General features: G+C 36.0%; 4 protein-coding genes across 5 annotated transcripts; 3 read left to right on the top strand and 1 right to left on the bottom strand.

Moving 5' to 3' along the window:
- LOC109947052 (T-complex protein 1 subunit gamma-like) lies at positions 475-3212 on the top strand. Its single transcript, XM_020556421.1, has 3 exons — positions 475-836; positions 974-1048; positions 1404-3212. Exons 1-3 carry the CDS (start codon positions 702-704, stop codon positions 1638-1640), a joined length of 447 nt encoding a protein of 148 aa, XP_020412010.1. The 5' UTR covers positions 475-701; the 3' UTR covers positions 1641-3212.
- On the bottom strand, positions 3369-4967 carry LOC109947050. Of its 2 annotated transcripts, XR_002270057.1 has the most exons (3): positions 4763-4967; positions 3511-4378; positions 3369-3411 (listed from the first exon to the last, which is right to left on the bottom strand). XR_002270057.1 is itself a non-coding variant. In XM_020556420.1 (2 exons), the coding sequence occupies exon 2, from the start codon at positions 4374-4376 to the stop codon at positions 3828-3830; it is 549 nt and encodes a 182-aa protein (XP_020412009.1). In that variant the 5' UTR covers positions 4377-4378; positions 4763-4967; the 3' UTR covers positions 3375-3827. The 2 variants fall into 2 exon arrangements, 1 of the variants encoding a protein (XP_020412009.1); XM_020556420.1 differs by having other exon boundaries at positions 3375-4378.
- On the top strand, positions 9965-13213 carry LOC18786993 (transcription factor bHLH130). Its single transcript, XM_007217984.2, has 8 exons — positions 9965-10090; positions 10250-10372; positions 10476-11261; positions 11817-12151; positions 12255-12422; positions 12535-12600; positions 12693-12761; positions 12867-13213. Exons 3-8 carry the CDS (start codon positions 10670-10672, stop codon positions 12915-12917), a joined length of 1281 nt encoding a protein of 426 aa, XP_007218046.1. The 5' UTR covers positions 9965-10090; positions 10250-10372; positions 10476-10669; the 3' UTR covers positions 12918-13213.
- Positions 16404-19536, top strand: LOC18784667 (ras-related protein RABA4c). Its single transcript, XM_007218296.2, has 3 exons — positions 16404-17076; positions 18545-19045; positions 19137-19536. Exons 1-2 carry the CDS (start codon positions 16850-16852, stop codon positions 18987-18989), a joined length of 672 nt encoding a protein of 223 aa, XP_007218358.1. The 5' UTR covers positions 16404-16849; the 3' UTR covers positions 18990-19045; positions 19137-19536.

Genomic DNA, 22096 nt, shown 5'->3' with positions numbered 1-22096 from the left:
ATCTCAAGACAGAGTTTGACAAAATCAAGTATTGTATAAATATTTGAACTTGTAAACTCCCAACCATATCATACTTTTTGTTTGAGAATAATGCTTGTTAATTCGACATATTTTTGTATAACTTTGTTTACTAAGTTTAGGGCTTGCATATTGGATATGGATGAGTTTTGTTTAGAACCATATGTGGTGTAATATGAGTTGTTTAAAAGTTTGCTGTTTTGTGCTTGATCATTGTGTGCTTAAAAGAAAGCGGGAAATGAGTGAAGATGGGAACCTACCAGCAGCAGCTGTGGTTTAGAGAAATGGGGACATTGATTTTGCTATAAGCTAACTGTTTAAGCTTTTGCTTTTGTTGTTTGTGTATGGATACTTAGAGAAGTCTGTTTCTGAGGAGAACTTATAATTTTGTAATTGTACATGTCTTACAAACATTTTATACCGTTTTGATGGTTTATTTATGAATTTATCTTTCATTTTTTGTTAAGAAAAAACTGAAGGGATGGTGCCAATTTCTTTCATTTTCTTACATTTGAAAGGAGGGCCATAGTAGAGTCAGTACTGTGGTTGCCACTAATTCATAGGAAGTAGAAATCTAAATTCTGTGAATAAACTGGCTGTCACTTCAATTCACATGCTCGTTGACATACTTTAGATTAAGAATTAGTTGTGGTTTCACCTTACATGCATTTTATTGGAGTTTTATGGCTACACGTGTTTTTATGGTAAAACAGTGGCTGTATGAAGCTGCTGCTATAGCTTTTGAGGCTATACCACGTACTTTGGCTCAGAATTGCGGGGTGAATATGATTAGAACAATGACGGCGCTGCAGGGAAAGGTTTGAATCTGTTTTGTATGGCTTTGTTCAGTTTTTTTATGATTTGTCATTTCTATATACGTTCTGATGCATCATTATTATTTTGGTCAGAATATGATGCATCATTTAGATCCTAACCACAATTTTTTTTTCCATAGCATGCAAATGGTGAAAAATCATGGATTGGCATTGATGGTAACACTGGTGTGATAACTGATGTGAAAGAGAAAAAGATAGGTGGATATCTTTTTGGCTTACTATTGTTGCTCTCTTTTATTTCCTTCGCTATCTCAATATTCACATTTGTTGGGTGATTTATATTTGCTGAAAGCTCTGAAATAGGACTTTTAATGTAGTATTGTTCTCAAATGTATCCATTATATGTCCCTTTATTGATATGGCATAAGTGTCAATCTTCTGGTTTATATTGTCGATTTGCTTCAGTAGTAGTTCTAGTTTAGAGCTTCTCCCAATATATTTCGACAGCACTCATGTGAGGGGAAGTGCTGTTGTCGTGGTTATTAAAAAATTTCCCAATAAATTTATTTTGTTGGTAAGGCTGTTCATTTTGAGGATTTATGATGTCAGATATGGGATGCCTACAACGTGAAGGGCCAGAGTTTTAAAACGGCCATAGAAGCTGCTTGCCTACTTCTCAGAATCGATGACATTGTGAGTGGGATGAAGAAGAAGCAGCCTCCTGGTGCCAAAGCTCATTCCAAGCCTCAAGTTGAGACAGAAGGCGATGCAGATAATGAGCAAATAATTCCGGAGTGCTTATGGAGAGCACGTGGTTATCTCAGTTTGAATGAAGTTTTGCTTTAAAGAAGAAAAAAAGGAGCATTATAAGTTTGATGAGGATATTTTTTAGGTTTGTAATGTCACCTTAACTTGGTAGTGTGTGTTTTGTCCCTCTTCTTTCTTTCTCAATCGACGAGGTGGAAAGAAGAGAAGTCTTCTTATTGGAGAATGCTAATGTTAGTTTCACATGTCATCTGTGTATCGAACACAATTTCTTTGTTCAACTTCGTGGATTGGCACAGTGGAGCTTATTTCTACCATTCTTCTGAATGATTGTTAACAGTCCAAACTTAGTTATTGACACAAATATGTACTTTTCTAAAAGTAAGAAAACAAAAAGTTTTTCATGGCCAAGCATCAATTTTAATAAGCCAGTGTGGCACCTAAAACACACAACGTACGGCACTGTACACAAACTTGTGGAGGAAAGGATTCATATTGAGCATCTATTTTATCCACTTAGGGAGAGTAAGAATTGATCTTGTCACTCCCATATTCAGCCAATATGCCACGTATTGATTCAAAGCAGAGCTTAAAAATGAAACGAAAGCAGATAAAAAACCCTAGACACGGCCAGCTGATGCAACTGAAATTGGCAAATAGCAAAGATGACATGAAGTCTGGGACTTCACAAGCGAGGCTGAACGAGGATGAAGCTGTGAGGGTTGCATACAAGCATGGGACGCCTCTTGAAGGAGGCAAAATTGGTGATTCTGAGCCTGTGGATTTATTTTCCAGTCCTCATCATATTCCAAAGTAGGGCAATATGCCTACAATACAAAGGCAATACGAAGGCAATACGAAGGCAATATGACCACAATAAATATACAATACGAAGGCAATAGTAGGGCAATATGGCCACAATAAATATACAATACGAAGGCAATAGTAGAGCAATATAAGTACAATATAAAGGCAATATTAGGGCAATATACATATAATACATACACATTACAGTATTAAGGGAATACAAACACAATACAAATGCAATATTAAGTCAATGTACATACAATACATACACATTACAGACAACATTTCACACATGCGAAAGAAATCGCCTCCCAAACTGAACAATACTATCTATCCCACGAAGGGAAAATGAAGGCAACAAAAGATCCATGTACTCGGGTGAGATGAACTGAAGCAGCATTCACCGTTACTACAGGTCCATCAAAAGATCCATGTCTTTGTCCTTTCTTCTCGCTGCATGCACGAGGCTATGATGAGCCATTCCATCAAAACCCATATTTAGTACCTGCCAGACACCAGCTACATCAATTTCACTCCAATTGTGGTCTGGTGAGATGACCGAAGCATAATCTCGGAACATTTCGAAGCCGTTGTTGAAACATTCAACCATTTCATGGTTATATTCTTCAGATTGTGTGAATGTTTCGAGGGCATTTTTCTTTGTGTCTTCCAATTTCAACTTCAAGGACTCTAACTCTTTGCTCCGACTTTTTGCTTTAAGAGCTTGCTTCACCTCTCCAGCGTATGCTTTGTTCAACTTGTTGGCCAAGTTTCCCATAACTTGGCCATGAATATCGCACTTACTCTCCCACCAATCCGTTGCCTTTGACATATATTGGAGGTGGTGCTTGACGGCGGAGATTTTGTCAAGCGGATCATGAGTGTCAGCCTCACTTCCAGATGAAGTGGGATCATGATTGGGAGTCCGAGGTGGAGATGGGAATGGCACATGCCAGGGCTGGTCCCCCGGGTAACTCACATGCTCGTTAGGAGGGCATACATCTGACATGTTGAAGTATTACTGGGGACAATTCACAGCTGTTGCCTGCAACCAAACAAATAGAGGTACATTCAGTCTCCAGTTGTAAACGACTATATGGTTAGGTTGAGTGGAGAATATTTGCCTTTCAGTAAGACTAATTACCTTTCCCGTTAAGAAGGTGCCTCTGTTGCAGTTCTATATAGGAAGGTTCAGTTATATGTACGAACTTATATGAGGTAAATTGGGTTTTGTGTTGGTGCATTAAATTGATGGGATTCAAAACTACACCATTAACTCCTTGGCTGTAAGTTACAGCAGTACAACATGACATTAACAACAATAAAATTGTATCTCTATGTATTTTTGGCAACTGGGCAAAAATAATGTTGACGAGTGGGTTCAGATTCTCCTCCTAAACGTATTTTTGGCAACTGGGCAGCTGTGTTCAAGCACCCCAAATTAGGAGGGGCAGAGTACACTTACACTTCATTTCTTTCAGTACCATTATCACCACCATGCATCTCCTCCACCTCGCTAAAATCAATCATATCCATAAAATCTGTCCCTACTTCACCTCCCAAATCAGTGACATTTGTATTATTCCAAGTTACTTCATTGCTTTCAACAATGGCAACTGAAGAATGACCCATCCGACTACTATCTGTCGTGATATGCATACTATGAACTACATCATTTGTCAGTCCTTTATCTTCTATACTCATGAGTAAGGGAGCTAGTTTTGAAGGTGTTACCTCGGAATTGTACTTCATAAAAAAATTGACATCATCATCGTCCTCAATCTTTATGCACTTCCACTCATTCGAGGCCACCAAAACTGAGAATTTTAAGCAAACCTTGTCTTCCCTGCTGTTTGTATTACCAATCTGATGCACACGGTCCAACAGTTCAGCAAAATTGATGGTCCGTGGAACTATTAAGCCTTTTGAGTCACCCCCTTCGTATTTGCACATCTTCTTCGAGGTGACCCATTTTCCATTGTAGCACACGAGAATAACAATTGTCTCCATTTCTGACCATGACAAAACAACATTTCATTCACACAATATAACCACAATAACCATACAATACAATAGCAATATAACCACAATATAACAGCAATATATAGGCAATATAATGGCAATATAACAGCAATACGACTGTAAAATAAGAGGAACACATCAGAATCACACTATACAGATCTACTACATCAAATAGAAATTCCCAAGTTTCAAGATTCACATATCCAGACCAATCTAAATGCAATTGGTACAAACCCAGATGAATGAGCATGAATATTCAACAAAACCTAACCCAAATAAATTAAAGCCAAAACGAATTTAACACAAACCCAAACAATCAAACTATAACCCATTTCACATAATACTGATATTAAGAAAATAACCATCAACACTACCTTTTCGAGGTCGGCAATCCAGTAGAGCTTCAAGGTTGCAAGCAGCTATTCAGAAGACATAGCTAAAGGGAGGGGTTCGCGATTCCAAACAGAGAGCAAGAGATCGAATAGGGGAGAAAGGGACATAACGAAGCTAGAGAGAGACAGCTGCGCTATGAGAAACAGAGCAAAGAGAGAGACAGAGAGTTGTGCTAGAGAGACAGAGAGAGAGCCAAGAGAGAGAGAGCCAAGATAGAGAGAGCCAAGAGAGACACAGAGAGCTGTGATAGACAGATACCAAAGAGAAAGAGAGCTGTGCCACAGAGAGAGAGAGAGAGAGCTGTGTGAGCTTCTTCTCTCCAAAATTTCTGAACTTGTGAAAAATCAGCAATAAGTGGGCAATAATTTTATATTTATAGGTGATAGTTGTACAAAAATTGGGAAAGGATGGTATTTTTAATTAAAATTATGAAATGGGTGTCATTTAGGGCTATTTCCCTTTATTATATTGCCCATAATTTTAAGTTTATTATCGTTCAATGTTAAAAGGGTGTACTGACATTTTACCCTCTTGGCTGGCAAATAGTGTTCTCTTAAATAATAGTATGGATAGGCTTCCCCATATCTCTCAAGAAAAAACCTCCGAGAAAATCCTAAGAAAAGAAACTCTAGCCAACTGATTCTAGAAATTTCTTTGTTTAGTTTCTTTTTTTCCCCCTTCAAAAAGGTAGTAATTTCTTCTCTAATTTGATCTTTATGTTCTTTTTTAGGGCTCGTTTTGTACGTCGGACTGTACTGACTAATTTCCGTCGGATAGTATTAATCTGTTCCGGAGAGTACTGACTATTTATCCATAATATTATAAGGCGTTTGGTGCTGTTCTGGATAAATAGTCAAACTAAGTTATATTGTGTTTGGTGATGTTCCAGATAACATCAGATCATACTATTTTTAAAATAAAAAAATTCTTTGATAATTTTAATGGAAATTGAGATTCAAATGACATGAATTTTTTTTGGGTAAGATTCATATGACAAGATTTTTTTTTCAATTGTTTTTGCCAAGATTTTTTTTTTCATATAACCCATTATCATAATTGTAGTATCTCATAAAAATTCCAACATACTTACATACATTAATAAAAACAGTACCAAATAATGTATAATTCAAAGTGATAACTTACTAAGGTGATAATAGCAAAAGGGAAAGTTGTTCATAAACCAAACTACATCAAAGAGTGAATCACAGCTCCCTCGCCCCAAGTAAGAGAAGAACAAATGCTTTTCGCATAGCACCATCCAATGTCAGAAATGTTCTCTCATCACTTGCTTTCTCCAAAATTAGCCGTAGTGCCTTAATTTGGTCATTAATAGACAAGTCCATTAATTTTAGCAATATAAATAATCATGCATTAGACAAGACTACATGTAAAATTAGAATAATACAACAATAAGTAGGATTCTTCACATGACAGAAGACTACAAAATACCATCCCGCTTGCATATACAGAAATATATGTGGTTTAACTATTAGAATTGTATTATGAATATTGATCTGCATATGTATGTACTAGACATCAAAGTTTCCATGTGCAACAAGAAGGAGAAAGTAGCAGCAGAACAGAAGCATTGCAATCAAAAGAGCCAAGGCCACAAGCTTGGGAATCGTAAAAAAATGGATATCAATATTGCAATGTTGGTTTTTATAAAGAGAGCCTCCTCTTACTCAACAAGAGCAATGCAGAGTCTTACTAAGAGAAAGAACAGGCAATGTGGTTATAGTTCTGAGAACAGAACGTTGCTTTTCAAGACATTGTAATTCTTTGTTTGCCAGATTTTTAGGTTCATTAAAAGCCAAATTGGTAACTAAATTGCTGTTGCTGCTGCTGTTGTGAAGTTTGTGTGTTCATTTAAATGGTTTAATTTGCTTATGTAATAAGATTGTGCAATTCATTCATTAATCCCATGTCCAATGTTTTTCATTTGTAAAATAGGTCCTTTTACGATTTAATTTCATTCATGTAAGTAAGCATAATCTAATTTCAAAAACGAAAAATACATAACTTAATTTCCACAAAAAATTAATAAAAAATTGAAATATATAAAGAATAGAGAAGAAGCAAGAAGAAGCATATTGGAGAGAGTATGAAAGAGAGAGAGAGTGAGAGATGGATATCTGGAGAAGAGTGAAGAAAATAACCTGTGGAGAAGATAGCAGAGAAGAACCATAGGGAGAAGAAGATGAAAAGAGTGTCTGATTTTTTTCGTAAAACGCGTGCTTAGCCGTATAATTAAGCGTGTATTATACAAACCAGGGTGTGTGAGTTGTATTAGTTAGTTAGGTAAGGAGAGTATTAAAAGCCCAACCCGTATAAAATAGTCGGGTAATTAAATAATACAAGTTGACACCAAACACTTGACATAGATTATTTACTCATATCCAGAGTCTAATATGGTGTACTAAACGAGCCCTTAATGAATATGGGTTGGGGAGAATGGAAGAGGGCACAACTTCCTACATTAAGGAAAAATCACTAATTAGTTTGTAAATTTTTCGACTTGATAATTCACCCACAACAAACCTACACCACAACAATGAAGTTTGCTTCATTCAAACTCATCACAATTGCATTCAGGAAAGTCGAGCTTAAAATACCTTTTCAATTAAGTGAAAACTAATCGATAAATGCTAGTTGAACCTTTATATTATGAGAAATACTAGAGAACATCAAAATTGTGAATAAATCACAAATGATGTGACATATTTTATATAATCAATTTATATTATACGAGAGGATGATCATGGACTCAAGGGGTTTTACCAAATCAACTCAATTATGACTTTCTCCTATAATCAAGAAGGTTGACTTTTATATTAAGTCAATGGATTCCACAGTCAGGCTACATAATTGACTAGGATTCACGAGCAACACGTGATGTGTTGTTTAAGTGAAATATGTGGTTCCAAAGTAAGAGAGACATTGCTTTCATTAACATCAACCAACAAATAGCCATGTGTAAATTAATTAACTATGGATTAGAGAAAGTTTTTTGCGACCGCTGGTCAATACTTTCCGTTAATCCAACGGCTAGGATTATCTCTCTTTGTTGGGATTAGGGTTGTACAGCTGGGATGGAAAATTTCTTTGACTAAACACCGTTTGTTTCTTGTCCTATTCTTCTTACACATCTCTAGTTGTAAACTAATTTGTATAATAGAAATCGACAAGTATGTCCACATACAATATTTTGTTTTTGGTTGTGTTGTTTATAGACATCTAATATTCAATTTGATCCTTTATTAAAAAAAAGAAAAGAGAGAACCTTGATGGAACGAGAAAAACTTTATTGATAAAACAAAGAATTATAAGCGGGAGGATAATGTCTGATCCCGACTCAACAAATCACATAATAAGACGTCTTAAATAAGATCAGGGGCACCTCAAACCAAATAAAGTTATCCATATTATACAGACCGAATTAAGTAAGTCGGTGTGCAACACCATTGCTTCTCCATAAGTAAATTGAAAAAGAAAGCTAGAAATATGTTTTTGAAGATGCTTTACATCTTCAACAATGGTACCAACGTTTGATTCAATTTGATCTTAATTATAAAAGAAGATGCAGTTGCTTAATATCTGGATAAGTCGAAAAGATGACTTCCCTAGGTTGTTCTCCACTTGCAATTTATGAATTTTATTTCCAACATTCTTAAACTTATTTACTAATGTCAACCACAATGCCAGTTGATCATCAGAAAACGAACGTTTCATCGACTTATGCAAAGTTTAAGGACGTCTTACATTAATCAAGCAGTTGGCCGTAAATATTAAACAAAGACATTTGAATGTGAAAACCTTATTGGGTTGACGAATAAATTAAATACTTCCAGTTGCTGCGTGTAGGAAAGGTAACAGTCATCGTTTTTCTGCTGTACTTGTTTGAATATTTTGGTCATGGTCATTTTTGTATGCGGCTTCACCCTCCATATGCATGCATTCGTGCTTGAATGTGTCAATAAAAGGTCAACTTCATGTTTCTGAATGCATTTTTTTCTTTACGACTTCTTGTTTCTACTGAATGCCTTTTCAGTAGCAATTTCTTATTTCAATATTTCAGATATATCCTCATGTGAGTGACAGAATTAAAACAAAGTCATGTTCTTATATAATACCTACGCATGAAAAATAATTATTAATATATTGGGTTCGCAAGTGTCTCTTTCCAATTTTTTAAAGAGGTTAGTAGTTTTTTAATTTAAATACAAGGGATAGTCTAAATTATAAGGGGCAGGAGGGTTTTTCTCACACGTACTATCAAAGTGTTATGAAAGTTCGAACCTAAGACTCCCTAGGCTATAAATAAACCCTTGTTGACAAACAGGTTAGTAGTTTGAGTCTCATTCTTTGTTCATAAGATTATAGATAATAAATGTTTGCATAAACCTCTAAATAACTATCAAAACTAAACTAGTGGAAATATACCACACATCAGAGCTACTTTCATCACAATAAGTCACTTTTTATTAGGTATTGAACTCATCACAAACGTACAATTTATTGTGAATCGAATTTGAGACCTTTTTCAACAAAGCGAAGACTTAAGACTAGTCGATGAACCCAATTTTTGGTTCATTGGACCACAACTGGGAATATATTTACAATAGCATTTTATGACATCCAGATTCCCATTGGAAGCTCACTTTTTCTTAATGATTTGTAAGCTGCCATTTTTTGGCTCCTAAAAGTGCACCAATGGAATGAAACTAGTTAGGCAACTTCTTGTTCTTATGATTAGTATTTCTCTATTAGCGTCTCTTCCTTGAAACCAAAGAACAGAAAACGGAGCGTCCGGTACGCTATGGTTTTATTAGCGGCACGCAGTTTTGAGTTTTGGTCTCGGAGTTAAAAGACTTTGACTCTAAAGTCGCTTGGTCCATAAGCAAAGCACCATATACCAATATACCATTATCCTCTCAAAAGTCTATAGATAACGTTGTTTTCAGAATTAAAAGAAAAAATAAATGTGATGACATTAAATCACAGAAGAAAACAAAAACATCAGATTGTGTCGACAAATCGGTCAGGGTAGTTTCGTCAACTCATGTACTGACGTGCCATGGCCGCCATCAAGCCTCAATGGCATTAGGGTAATAGCATAAAAAACAGAGGGTAGGTATGGAACATCCTTAGTACATATATCATATGACATGTGTATATGTATGTGTAAAGAAAGGAGATGAGCCATTGCAAAACATTGTTGGTAATCTAAGTTTTTCTCTTATCTGTGTTTTTTTGAAGGAGACTGTTGGTTGCGCTGAGTCAGATTCAGAAGCACAAAGAAAACATAGGTACTTGAATTGTTGAAGCTCAATCATTCAACTTCTTATCCAAAAAAAAGAAAAGAAAAGAAAAATTATAACTCCAAACGAACGAGTGCTGGTTTTTTTTTCTTTCCTTTTTTGTTCCAATTCATGCTGTTTCTTAATGGGGATTCTTTTGTCTTGAAGCTGCTTTGATTGCAGAGTATCAAAAATCCATAAAGATTCTCACTTCTGGTTGTTTGGAAAATATTTTCAATCCCTGCAGAATTCAGAGTTCATGTCCAGATACGGAAATTGAATTTAGTTGTGGTATGTAATGTAAATTTGTAGGCTTTCAAGTGAGATCGAGGAACATGCCAAAGGGTTTTGTTTGGATTGGATTAATTTTGATGAACTCTTGCTTTGTTTGCAGATTTGGGTTCAATTTAGATCAAAGCAGAAGTAGATCTTATCTGGGTGGGTCTCGTTCTCAATCAGATGAATCTTGAAGCAACCCAAGTGTTACATAGTGTTTGAATTTGCAAGGATTCAGATTAGCAGACAAGAAAGGAAACAAGAAGTTGTTGGCGCTCTTCAGAATCTGGAAAAAAAAAAAAAAAAAAAACTATGAGTAGCCTTTTGTACAAATACAATCCTAATTTTAAGTGTTCAGAGGCAGAGCTGAGGAAGAACCACACAGAGTTCATGGATTCAAATATTTTCCAGCAACAGCAGCTACATCAGCAGCTGCAGCAGCCGCAGCAGCAGAGCTCTGGCCTAATGCGGTATCGGTCTGCTCCTAGCTCATTTCTAATGGATTTGGTGGATAGCAATGGTGGTGTTGGGTGCGAGGATTCGCGGTATCTTCGACCTTCAAGCCCCGAAGTGGAAACGGTGTTAGCCAGGTTCATTTCTTCATGTAATGAACCAGATCATCATGACAATGGTGCCAATAGTCTGCAGCATCAGTTTGAAGAGAGGGCTGTGAAGCAGGAAGCAGGGGACTCTGTTTCTAAACAGAATGGCTACTCAAATTCTTCTCATATGATGTACCAAGCTCAACAGGTTCATGCTTTGGATAATAACTCCTTTGCTGCTATCAACTCTACGGGGTTGGAGAATTCGATGCAGTCGAAAATTGGTGTTGGAAATCGCTCTAATCTTGTTAGACAAAGTAGCTCTCCGGCTGGATTCTTTCCTGACTTAACCGTTGACAATGGTATATATTTTTCTTGCTTATTTCTTGGTTGACTGGTATTCATCTTTGTTAAAATGCTGACAGAATTGTAAAAGAGTTTTAAGAAGTTCAGAAAATTAGGATCAATGTTGCTTCGGTTATCAACTTGCGTAAACTTGACTGCATATTGTTTTCTCAACCTGCAATGAGTAAAAACTAAAATCGAAAAAGGATATAAATATCTATAATTTTCCTATACTTGCTGGAAAGTGGAATTTATCTAATCTCTATAAGATGAGTGCTGTTTATTGGACACTTTTTTTCTCTTCCTTTTTCAATACTTTCCTCCCTGCTTTTCCCCCTTTTTTTTTCCTTCCCTTTTCATGAAATTGCTCATCTAGTCACCAAATGATACTGCAGTGCATATTTAAGAGGCAAACAGTAGGTTTAGCTGGAGTCAATTTGGAGGGTTATTTAGCGTTTGGGTGCAGTTATGTATGTTTAGCTTCAGATGAAGAAAAGCTAAATAACAAACAAGTGGTTGGTTATGATTTGACAAACAAGGATTCAATTTGTATTTGTTTGCTTGGCATACAGGCTTTAATGTGATGAAAGATGGTGCAAGTTTTAGAGCAGGCAATGGTATAAATGGAGAAGCTAGTCCATCATCAACTTCTAGGTTGAATAATCAACTGAACTTCTCATCTGGGCCATCTTCGTACCCAAGACGTATGCCTCGGATTGCTGAAATGGAGAATGGAAACATGGGAGATGGTAGCCAACAGGATCAGGGTTTGGGAAATGCTAGCAATTCACATTGCATTTCTAACTTCCCAAATGATTCTTGGGACATTTCTTCATTTAATGACCTCAAAAGAGGCAGAAACAATGATGGGAACAAGTTTTCTAATTCAACTGCATTCGAAACTCAGGTAGCCTTTGCACTTTTCTTTTATGTCAACTCACTACTCAAGTGGTTTCTGCTTGCCCATCTGCTTGCGTGTCCTATTAGTAATGTTATTTTTCTTTGAACAGAACAATGATTTTGGACACCGCAATCATGGCCTGACGCATCATTTGAGCTTGCCGAAACATTTTGAGATGCCTGCTATGGAGAAGCTTTTGCAATTTGAAGAATCGATTCCCTGTAAAATTCGTGCCAAAAGAGGTTTCGCCACTCACCCGCGAAGCATTGCAGAGAGGGTAAATCTCATCTTTTGCATTAGTTAATTGAGCGTGTTTATATCTCACAGTGATTAGCTTATACTATTAGCCAGATTAAATCATATCCATGATTTTGTATATTGTATTTCAGATGAGAAGGACACGGATTAGCGAAAGAATGAAGAAATTGCAGGATCTTTTCCCAAACATGGACAAGGTAGTTGGAGACTCTTACAACATCACAATTTTATTCAGTGTTTTCTTGAATGAATGCATGAAATTGAGTCTTGCGTGTTGTATTCTTGGCAGCAAATAAACACAGCGGAAATGTTGGACTTGGCGGTTGAGTTCATTAAAGACCTTCAGAAACAGGTTAAGGTACAGTTTCAATCAATGAAAAATATAAACTTTGATTCCAAGTAATCCATATGAAATTCAACCTACTCTATATTTCCTCTAAAGTGTTTCCAATTTTTCATGCAGACACTCGGGGATATAAAGGCGAAGTGCAGTTGTTCAAGTAAACAGAAATAAATTGATTCAAATCCTTCTGCCTCATATATTCATGTAAAGCTTGTAGTATAGGAAGATGGAAAGTAGAAGAAACCAATTTCTTTTTCTTTTTTCTCCTTTGTATTTCACCGAAGAGATAATGGTAGGATGGTAGCATTTACTGTGGGTGCATGGGAATTTTAATCTATTTCATGTTAGCTTTTAGATGCAGTAGGCTTCTGTAGTTTCAACTTTTCGGTCAACTCTGTTGTTTCAATAACATCCTGTAAAAGAAAAGCAATGCCAATTCAAAAAAACAAAAAATTCAATGCGGAAAAGAGAATTACAAAACAAAGTCTCGTGAGCAAGCAGATCCAAAGAGGTCAAAATAGAAAGGAGTTGCAAAGGATGGAAGGGAGGCATGAATACGCTTAATATCTGGTAATTGTTGAGTCCCCTGAGCATACAACTATCCAAGAACAACTTTAGAACTTAATCTCATAAAACCCGTTATCCGTGTCACTTATAGCAAAGAAATTTGCATCTGAGTATTTTTTTTGAGGATCTTTCCTATTGAAAAGGGCGATAGCATATTAAACTCACACACACAATACGAATGCTAGGACTCGAACCTAGGACCTTATCTGAAGGAGTAAATACTCTAAACCACTACATTAGTGGGTCCTTTGCGCATCTGAGTATTTTAAAAGGTATCCAACTATCCAAACTGTTGCTCCTCGACTGCGAGCGCAATGTAGGCGAAGCTATATGGCTTGCATATTAAGACAACTTTTGCATGTTGCAAAGCCTTTGTCTTTTCGAATGGAATTCCAACACTGCACATTTTTTTCTACTATAAAATTTGAGGGGCCATTAATGAGTCCATTTTGGTATCCCATAATTGAAACTTCTTTAGTAATACTTATGTCAGTAAGACATTCAAGTTTTCCTCAAAATACCCGTTAGCTGGAAACTCTTACCTCATTAAAACAATTATGCCCTAAAACACGAGGTCCATATTTTCCAACGACCTCCTGGAGAAAAACATAAAAAGATAAATAAAAAAACTCAAAATGATTAAGGATTTTGAGTAAAACATGGTCAACATGTTCAACTAGGATTCGATTTAATTCGTAAAACAAACACGTCATGATTATCTTGCTTGTATTTATATGAAATGTTCAATACACTTTTCCAAATAATACTAGTCATATATATGCTATAACCGGATAAGAAGCCATTGTTAGTTTTGTCCCATGATTATGACTTATTTATTTATTAATTAATTCATGTTTTGGCCGATTCATTTTAGAAAGAGCCATAATTGATTTGTGTGTATAATATACTAGAAATTAAATTTTAAAATATTTTTCTTTGAAATCTACAACATAAGTTTTATAGCTATGTGTATACTTGATGGGTTAAGTAATTGCATTTGGTAATTTCAAACAAGCATATACCTTTGAGTAGAGTGACGTGGTATCACACTACATTTGTTGATGACAAGGACACCGTTGTCTGGCAAATCAAGCTCGAACATGTTTTTCTTATGGAAACTGATTACAGGATCATCTTTCATTGTTGGTTAGTTAGTGAGAACTTGGGAGATTACAATTGTCTACTTAATCTTCTTCTTCTTTTCCTTGTATGTCATTTCGGACTCCTTGGATGTAAGATCCCACATCAACCAACGGAGATGGGGTAATGTGTCTTATATATGCACACCCGCATTCATTTAGCACGAGGCCTTTTGGGAGCTCACTGGCTTCGGAGTCGTAGGAACTACGAAGTTAAGCGAGTTGGGGGCTAGAGCAATCCCAGGATGGGTGACCCACTGGGAAGTTGCTCGTGAGCTCCCAGAAACAAAACCGTGAGGGCAGAGATGGGGCCCAAAGCAGACAATATCGTGCTACGACGGAGCCGATCCCGGGATGTGACATTGGAGTTGCCTAGGACAGTGTGGATCTTTATGACCTTTTGCAGAGATTCTTTGGCAGCATCATGATCCTCAATCTGCTGAAAAGCTTTCTTGGGCACGAACTCGGTGCAATGTCCCTCCTTTACCAGCTTCTCAAGATGCCTCTTTTAGGATTTACAGTCACCAGTGTAGTGCTCATGCATTCCGTGGAAGACACGGTACTTGGAGGTGTCCTTCATGGCAAGATCAGATTTTAGAGGTGGCGGCCACTTCGGCCATGGCTTATCCTTCACATGGTTTAGAATTTGATTGATAGGAATCATAAATTCTGTGTAGCTCTTATCAACTGATAAGTCGCATCTGATAGATCGCGACTTGCACTTTCCTCAGTTATTCCCATCGTAGGACCCGTCATTCTTATGTACTACCTCTTTTGGTGGATGATCGACTTGTTTGCCAGACTTCTTCACGGCGATACAATCATCATCCCAAAGCTCGTAATGCTCTGCCGTTGTGAAGACTTCAGCTAGAGTTTGACTCAGAGTGATGGCAAACTCTCGGTCCAAGTTATGCTTAGTTGGTAAGCCATTCTTAAAAACAGAGGATGCGATTTGATCATCGCATCCCACAATGTTGGATTTCTCCACCAGAAATCTCTTGATGTAGTCCCGGAGAGACTCATCCTGCTTATGCTTCAAGTTGAAGAGGTGATCAGATTACTTCTTGATCACTCGGCAGGAAGTATACTCCTTCGTGAAAACGAGAGCTAATTCCCTGAAGCTATTGATCGACTTGGGCGTCAAAGTATGGAACCAATTGTGGCCCACTCATCGCAAGGTCATAGCGAACACCTTGCACATCAATGCATCATCGCCTTTGTAGAGTCATGACACTCCTGAAGTGCTTAAGATGGCTTTCGAGATTGGAATCCCCTTTGAATGGTGTGAAGGTAGGTGTCGTGAACCACCTCGGTGGAGTTACTTGCTCAATTTCATTGGTGAACGGCGAGGAGTTCACTTGGTATACTTCTATGCGTAAAGTGTCTTCCAAGTCTTCTCTGACCTGATTTGGAACGTGTTATATAATATTTTAAACCACCAAAGGATAAGATAGAAAAGTAAATGAATAATGCGACTCATCCCCCTTTGACCAATGATATCACAACACCACTTGTTACTAGCATGAAAAATGGCATGGCAATGATGATTTGATTAAAACCAATCCCGAGTCTCTACATGTGAAAAACAAGAATGATGTCATCTTTCACCTAAATGAATAGTCTTATACTAGGCTTAATATTTTATAACATTTAGGTCTTCATAATAAATATTAAATAAGGAAAAGCCATATTAATAAATAATTAATATGCAGTATGAATATTTTTTTATAAAAGAAAAAAAAAGGTTCTCACAGACCCTAAAAAGAAAACAAAAGGAGTTATTTACACTAATACTCCCGAGGTTTTTTGAGTTTTAATAAAATCCCTTTAGTTTCAAAAATTACACAAACAACTCTTGAAGTTCTAATAAATACATTGTTCCTCTTTCCTTTTTCAATAGCTCTAATAAATTCAATAGTTTAGAGTTTTAATAATAATTCCTTAATTGTTAAATGATTTCATTAATTATTGTTAATCACTCTTTGACGAAGGGAAAAGAGAAACAAAAGCCGTTGTTCTCCAATGTCCGTTCCAACAGCAAATTTCCTTTCATTTCTGTAAAAATAATTTAATATTTACGCACAAATAGGGGGAGGAGGAAACAAAACAGACCCCAAAACTCTTTGCTAGCTCAACTCTGCGAGTTTTCACTATCTTCTTCTACGCAATCGAAATATCTTTTCACATCTAAATTACACCGATTCGATCATATTCGCATACTGATCAATTGGTCTCGGTCTCCATTCCTTCATTTTCTTTTTCCTTTTTTTTTTTTCCTTCAAAAGTTTTATACGTGAGAAATACATTTGTTCCTCGTTCCTTTTTCGGTTTGTGTAATTATAATTTTTTTTTTGGTGGGTTTATTAAGATTTGAAATTTAGACAAATATACAAGAAGATGTCGAATTTGCAAAGTAATTTCAATCAGAAGATCGACTACGTGTTCAAGGTGGTGCTGATCGGAGACTCAGCGGTGGGAAAGTCTCAGCTCTTGGCTCGTTTTGCTCGGAACGAGTTCAGTTTGGAGTCAAAAGCAACAATTGGGGTTGAGTTCCAGACTAAGACGCTCGTCATCGACCACAAAACCATCAAGGCCCAGATTTGGGACACCGCTGGTCAAGAAAGGTTAGCGCTTTTCTAATTTATTTGTATCTAATTATATAATTTAAGAAAGTTTCTGTGCTTTGGTGATTTTAGTTTTTTTGTGTGTGGGTTTTTTGTTGTTTACAATTTATTATGTGGGTTTGCTTGAATTTTATTTTGTGTTCTTGTTTGAGATGTGATCATGTGAATGATCACCACGACTTTGCTGAATTAGAAGGGCAGTCCTTGTTTTGGTGAAGTCTTTAGCCCAAAACAACGGTGAAGTCTTTAGCCCAAAACAACCCCTGCCCTGAAAAATTTGTGGAAATGTAGATATGAATCCAACATAATGAACAAGTTGTGGAACATTGCAAGATCTAGTAAACCCTGTTCAATATACCAGCAAAGTATTACCATAATTCAATACAATTTCCTCAAACACATAAAAATAGATGCTCGATAAACTGATATTCTCTGTGGGTTATAACAACGACGAATCACTGAATAAAGGAGTCGCCAACTAGACGTTATGATCACTCAAGATTGAACTAATATGCTCAGTAAGTGACCTGATATTTTAACTGCTGGGTGGAGCAAGTTTTGTTTCCAATTTATTAGCACAGGATATTAGAAACACAAAACAGTCTTACTAATGGTTTTTTTTTTTCTTTCTTTATTTCTATGTAAAAAGAAATAATGCAAAAGTTACCGATTTCTATGTATTCTAGGAAGCTAACAATTTAAACCAAAATAGTTTAAAGCTTAAACTATATGTGGGTGTGTGATTCGACCCTCTTGTGGTGAGGATGCTAGGATGGAAGGAGTGATATTGTGAGCTTGGTTACATGTAAAGGCCCAAGGAACTTAAGTTACTTATTTACATTTAAAGTTATATTCAGTGTTTATGGTGATCCTAGTCCCGTAGAGTTTTGGTGATATTGGATGTTTAAAGTTGTTACAATATAGCAGTTAAAGGTATTCTTGTTGGAAAATTCTCATAGATTCGTTTCCCTTTTCTAACATAAAATCATTCCATAGTTATATTATTGTTTTAAGGGTGTTTTCCCAGCTGGTGGAGTATGCTAGTCAGGTTTCACCTCTGTTTTTCTTTTCTAAAATAAAACCTTTTCATAGTTGCTTTTGTTAAGATTTTTCATCTCCCTGCTAATGGAGTAAGCTGGATGGGCATGACCTCTGCTTTGATTGAAAAAAAAGAAAAAAGAAAAAGGAAATAAGGATTTCAAAAAGCTTTTCTTGAGCTGATATTTTTCACTACGCATGTTGCACTTTTATATGCAATTTGCACCTTGCTAGTAAGAGATTCTAATATACGTATAGTGTGTGTGTGGAGGTGGGGAGGGAATAAATAGATAGAGAGATCTATGTTTCATTTAGTTACCCTGACGTCTGTGTCTAACATGTAAAATGAACTCCTTTATTCTTGCCTCGAAGTCCATAGTCTTGTGCTTGTAAATTTTTATTCTTTTCACACTTCTGGTGCTGATCTCAGATACAGGGCGGTGACAAGTGCTTACTATAGAGGTTCAGTGGGGGCAATGCTGGTCTATGACATAACCAAGCATCAATCATTTGATCATGTAACCAAGTGGTTAGAGGAATTGAGGGGGCATGCTGACAGCAATATTGTCGTGATGCTTGTAGGTAACAAGTCTGACCTTGGAACACTGAGAGCTGTACCTTCTGAGGATGCGAAAGAGTTTGCCCAAAGGGAGAACCTATTCTTTATGGAGGCATCAGCACTTGAGGCTACTAATGTTGAATCTGCATTTATTACAGTCCTAACGGAAATTTATCGAATCCTTGGCAAGAAGTCCCTCATTGCCAATGACGAAGCAGAGTCGGAAGGGAGTGCCTCACTTCTCAAGGGTACAAAAATTGTTGTCCCTGGAAGAGAGCCCGAGCCCCAAGGAAATAGTTGTTGCTGGTCTTCATAGGATTGTAGCCTTTTAACCTTATCCTGTAACGTGGATTACTGCAGTTTATAGATCCAGTAATTTTCTTACCCTCTTTTCTTTAATTCCTTACCATTCAACTTCCACGTTTGTCATTGTTTGACATGGTTACATTTTTCCATCTTTCAGGAGAGAATTGTAATACAGCTCGTGGTACATCTGGTAATTAGTTTCACCCTCTTCTTGTAAAAAGCTGTTGGCAGCTGACCGGAACAGAAATCTCGGACTCAAACACACAGTGATGTGATAAAATTGACATGTACTTGCATGTAGTTAAAGATCACATATATTTTATGATTTTTACAAGCATTTCGTGGGTGGAATAGTAAGGTTTTTTTGGTTTGCGCAGGAGCGCACTCACCCACAAACGTGCAACTACTAGACCAGACGAGAAGTAGCTCATGAGAAAATGAGCTTGAGTTTGGTTGTGGAAGAGTGTAGTATTTCACTATTTATTGAGTCTTACTTTTGATGCATGAATTGCTTTCGAAGTAATTGATTCAACATTCTGTGATGGAGTTTTTGGCAACAGTTAGAGCAGCTCATTCATACATGAATTGGCTTCAAATGATTGAAATTCATATTGAAATGTTTCAATTTGGTAGTCTAAGCTAAAATGTCATAACCATGATCATGAATATTTACGTCTACATCAAAAACCGGAGGAACTACTTAGTACCAGAAAAATAAATGAAAGTAAATATTAAGCGTGCATAATTTTCATTAAAAGCCGTATCATAAACACATGATTTTCTACCTCCAAATTTCAAGCACATTGTATTTTATTGAACTCTCAGTCTATCAAAAAATTCTGTGCTGAAGTCGGCCATAGATGAAGAAAGAAAGAGACATGGACGAATAGTTGTAGAGGGACTTATTTACCTGTCCACATACTGTTTAGCTAAATCATAATGTTATATCCACCAACAGCTATACCAACATTTCGATATCAACTGCTGTGGTATGTGATATGGCAATTCATGTCTCTTGTTACATCATCTATTTATAAAATTTTATCAAAAGAAAAAAAAAAGTACAGAAAATAAAATCATAGAAAATGGGCGGACTAAGGGACATGGACAATGATTACAATAGTCTCAAACTGTTAATAAAAATGAAAGTATTATTGAGAAATACGCACGTATATGTATATACTCAATTCTTTATAGGAATAATAACTCTAGAAAAGTAAAAAAATTAAAAGAGGACAATAGAGACTTGGGTAATGGCCTACGATTAATGGATAAGGTTCTAAACTACTCTTATTTATTTAAAATTAAAATGGACAACAACAAAAGTATAGCCGCCCGGCTATACTATTAATTTGAATAAATATTAAAAAACAGAGTGTAGCGGCGCGACTATACTATTTAGAAAAATGATAATTTTGGCAAGTTGCAATTGAAAATTTTCACCGTTATGTGATATTTTACAATAATTTATTTTAATATTTTAACGTAAATTATTTTTATTCAATAATATGTTGAATTTATGTGTATAATACATGAAGTTTGTGTGTATTATTGAAAATTTTGTTTAAAAAAAACCGTGTATTAAACATGAAAAATACGTACATGGTATTTTATGTTTTCTTTTTATACAAAAAACTTGTATTTTACCGAGTCGTTAAGACGTGTACGGAAAATTGAAGTATTATTGAAAAATACATACGAACGTGTATAATACGAGTATTTAACGGGAAAATATACAGATACAAACTATGGAAAAACTACCATGAAGTATTATATGAAAAATGAAAGTATTATTGAGAAATATGTACGTAGATGTATAATACGAGTATTAAATGGAAAATACTAAATTCTTTATACAAATAATAACCCTGGAAATACTATTAATATGATTAAATATTAAAAAACGGAGTATCAACACATGGCTATACTATTAATTTGAATAAATATAAAACACGGAGTATAGCCTGGAGGCTATACTATTATTTTGAAAAAATAAAAAATAAAAAACACGGCGTATAGCCCCTCGGCTATACTATTAAATTTAATAACAATTTACAAAAACACGGACTGCTGTACTATTTAGGGGTGGCATTTTAAACCGAAAAACTGAAAAACCGCAAAAACCAACCGATATTTTACCGCAATAACACCGCAATCGCGGTAAACCGAACCGCAATCGCGGTATTAAGAACCGAACCGCATTTACGGTTGCGGTTGCGGTATTTGATTTTCAAAATTTGCGGTTACCGCAAACCGCAAAGTATAGCCGCACGGCTATACTCTATGAATAATTAAGTAAAATTGTAAACCCTTCTCTTCTCTTGAATTGGTGGAAAGGGAACCAAACAAGATATCCTATTCTTTCACAAGTTGCCAAGGATATCTTTGCAATTCCAAGTTCTACGGTTGCTAGTGAAAATGCTTTTAGCCTAGGCAAGAGGATTGTGGATCCTTTTAGAAGCTCTTTGCATCCTAAAATGGTAGAGGCATTAGTGTGTACTAGTGTTTGGCTTAGAGCGGAGGAATTTTCCTTTTACAAGGAACCAACAGATGATGAGGTTGAATTCTACAAGGAAATGGAAGATATGACAACTTGTAAGTAATTAGTTTATTTATGCTAATGTTATTTATGCTTCTTCTTATAATAAAATGTACTAAACTATGTTGTTTTATTTGTAGATAGCATTGGTGCTCAAACAACACAAAGGGGTTCTTCAAATCCACTCACCACCAACACTTGAGTTTGTAACATTGGTGTGTTGCATTTTTCCTTTTAGTTTGTAACTTTAATTAACTGTGAATTGGATTTTTCTTTTTGGTTGTAACTTTAATTCATTTTGCTTTTGGTTTGTAAATTTAAAGGATTTGGAATTGGAATGCTTGAGAAGTTTAACTTTAATTGGAATGTTTGGAATTGTAACTTTAATTTTCTTAGGTTGTGAATGCTTGAGAATTGGAATCGATTGTGAATTTATATATGCTTGAGAAATTGAGGTTGTGTATTTATTTATTTAGGTTGTAAATTTATATTTTTGTGAATGCTTGAGAATTTGCGGTTTTAAACCACAAATTCGCGGTAACCGACCGCATTTTTGCGGTTTACCGCAATGCGGTAAA

Source organism: Prunus persica, chromosome G2 (assembly GCF_000346465.2).
Source record: "Prunus persica cultivar Lovell chromosome G2, Prunus_persica_NCBIv2, whole genome shotgun sequence".
NCBI lineage: Eukaryota > Viridiplantae > Streptophyta > Magnoliopsida > Rosales > Rosaceae > Prunus > Prunus persica.
The sequence above is the reverse complement of the archived record's forward strand: the minus strand, read 5'-3'. Positions and strand labels throughout refer to the sequence as shown.

Bases quoted from the DNA above. Each gene is read 5' to 3' on its own strand.
- LOC109947052 (XM_020556421.1), top strand. From the start codon at position 702: ATGGCTACACGTGTTTTTATGGTAAAACAGTGGCTGTATGAAGCTGCT. The intron at 837-973 runs GTTTGAATCTGT...TTTTTTCCATAG, and splicing joins TGACGGCGCTGCAGGGAAAG to CATGCAAATGGTGAAAAATC. The intron at 1,049-1,403 runs ATAGGTGGATAT...TTATGATGTCAG, and splicing joins CTGATGTGAAAGAGAAAAAG to ATATGGGATGCCTACAACGT.
- LOC109947050 (XM_020556420.1), bottom strand. From the start codon at position 4,376: ATGGAGACAATTGTTATTCTCGTGTGCTACAATGGAAAATGGGTCACC.
- LOC18786993 (XM_007217984.2), top strand. From the start codon at position 10,670: ATGAGTAGCCTTTTGTACAAATACAATCCTAATTTTAAGTGTTCAGAG. The intron at 11,262-11,816 runs GTATATATTTTT...CTTGGCATACAG, and splicing joins TGACTTAACCGTTGACAATG to GCTTTAATGTGATGAAAGAT. The intron at 12,762-12,866 runs GTACAGTTTCAA...TTTTTCATGCAG, and splicing joins ACCTTCAGAAACAGGTTAAG to ACACTCGGGGATATAAAGGC.
- LOC18784667 (XM_007218296.2), top strand. From the start codon at position 16,850: ATGTCGAATTTGCAAAGTAATTTCAATCAGAAGATCGACTACGTGTTC. The intron at 17,077-18,544 runs GTTAGCGCTTTT...TGCTGATCTCAG, and splicing joins GACACCGCTGGTCAAGAAAG to ATACAGGGCGGTGACAAGTG.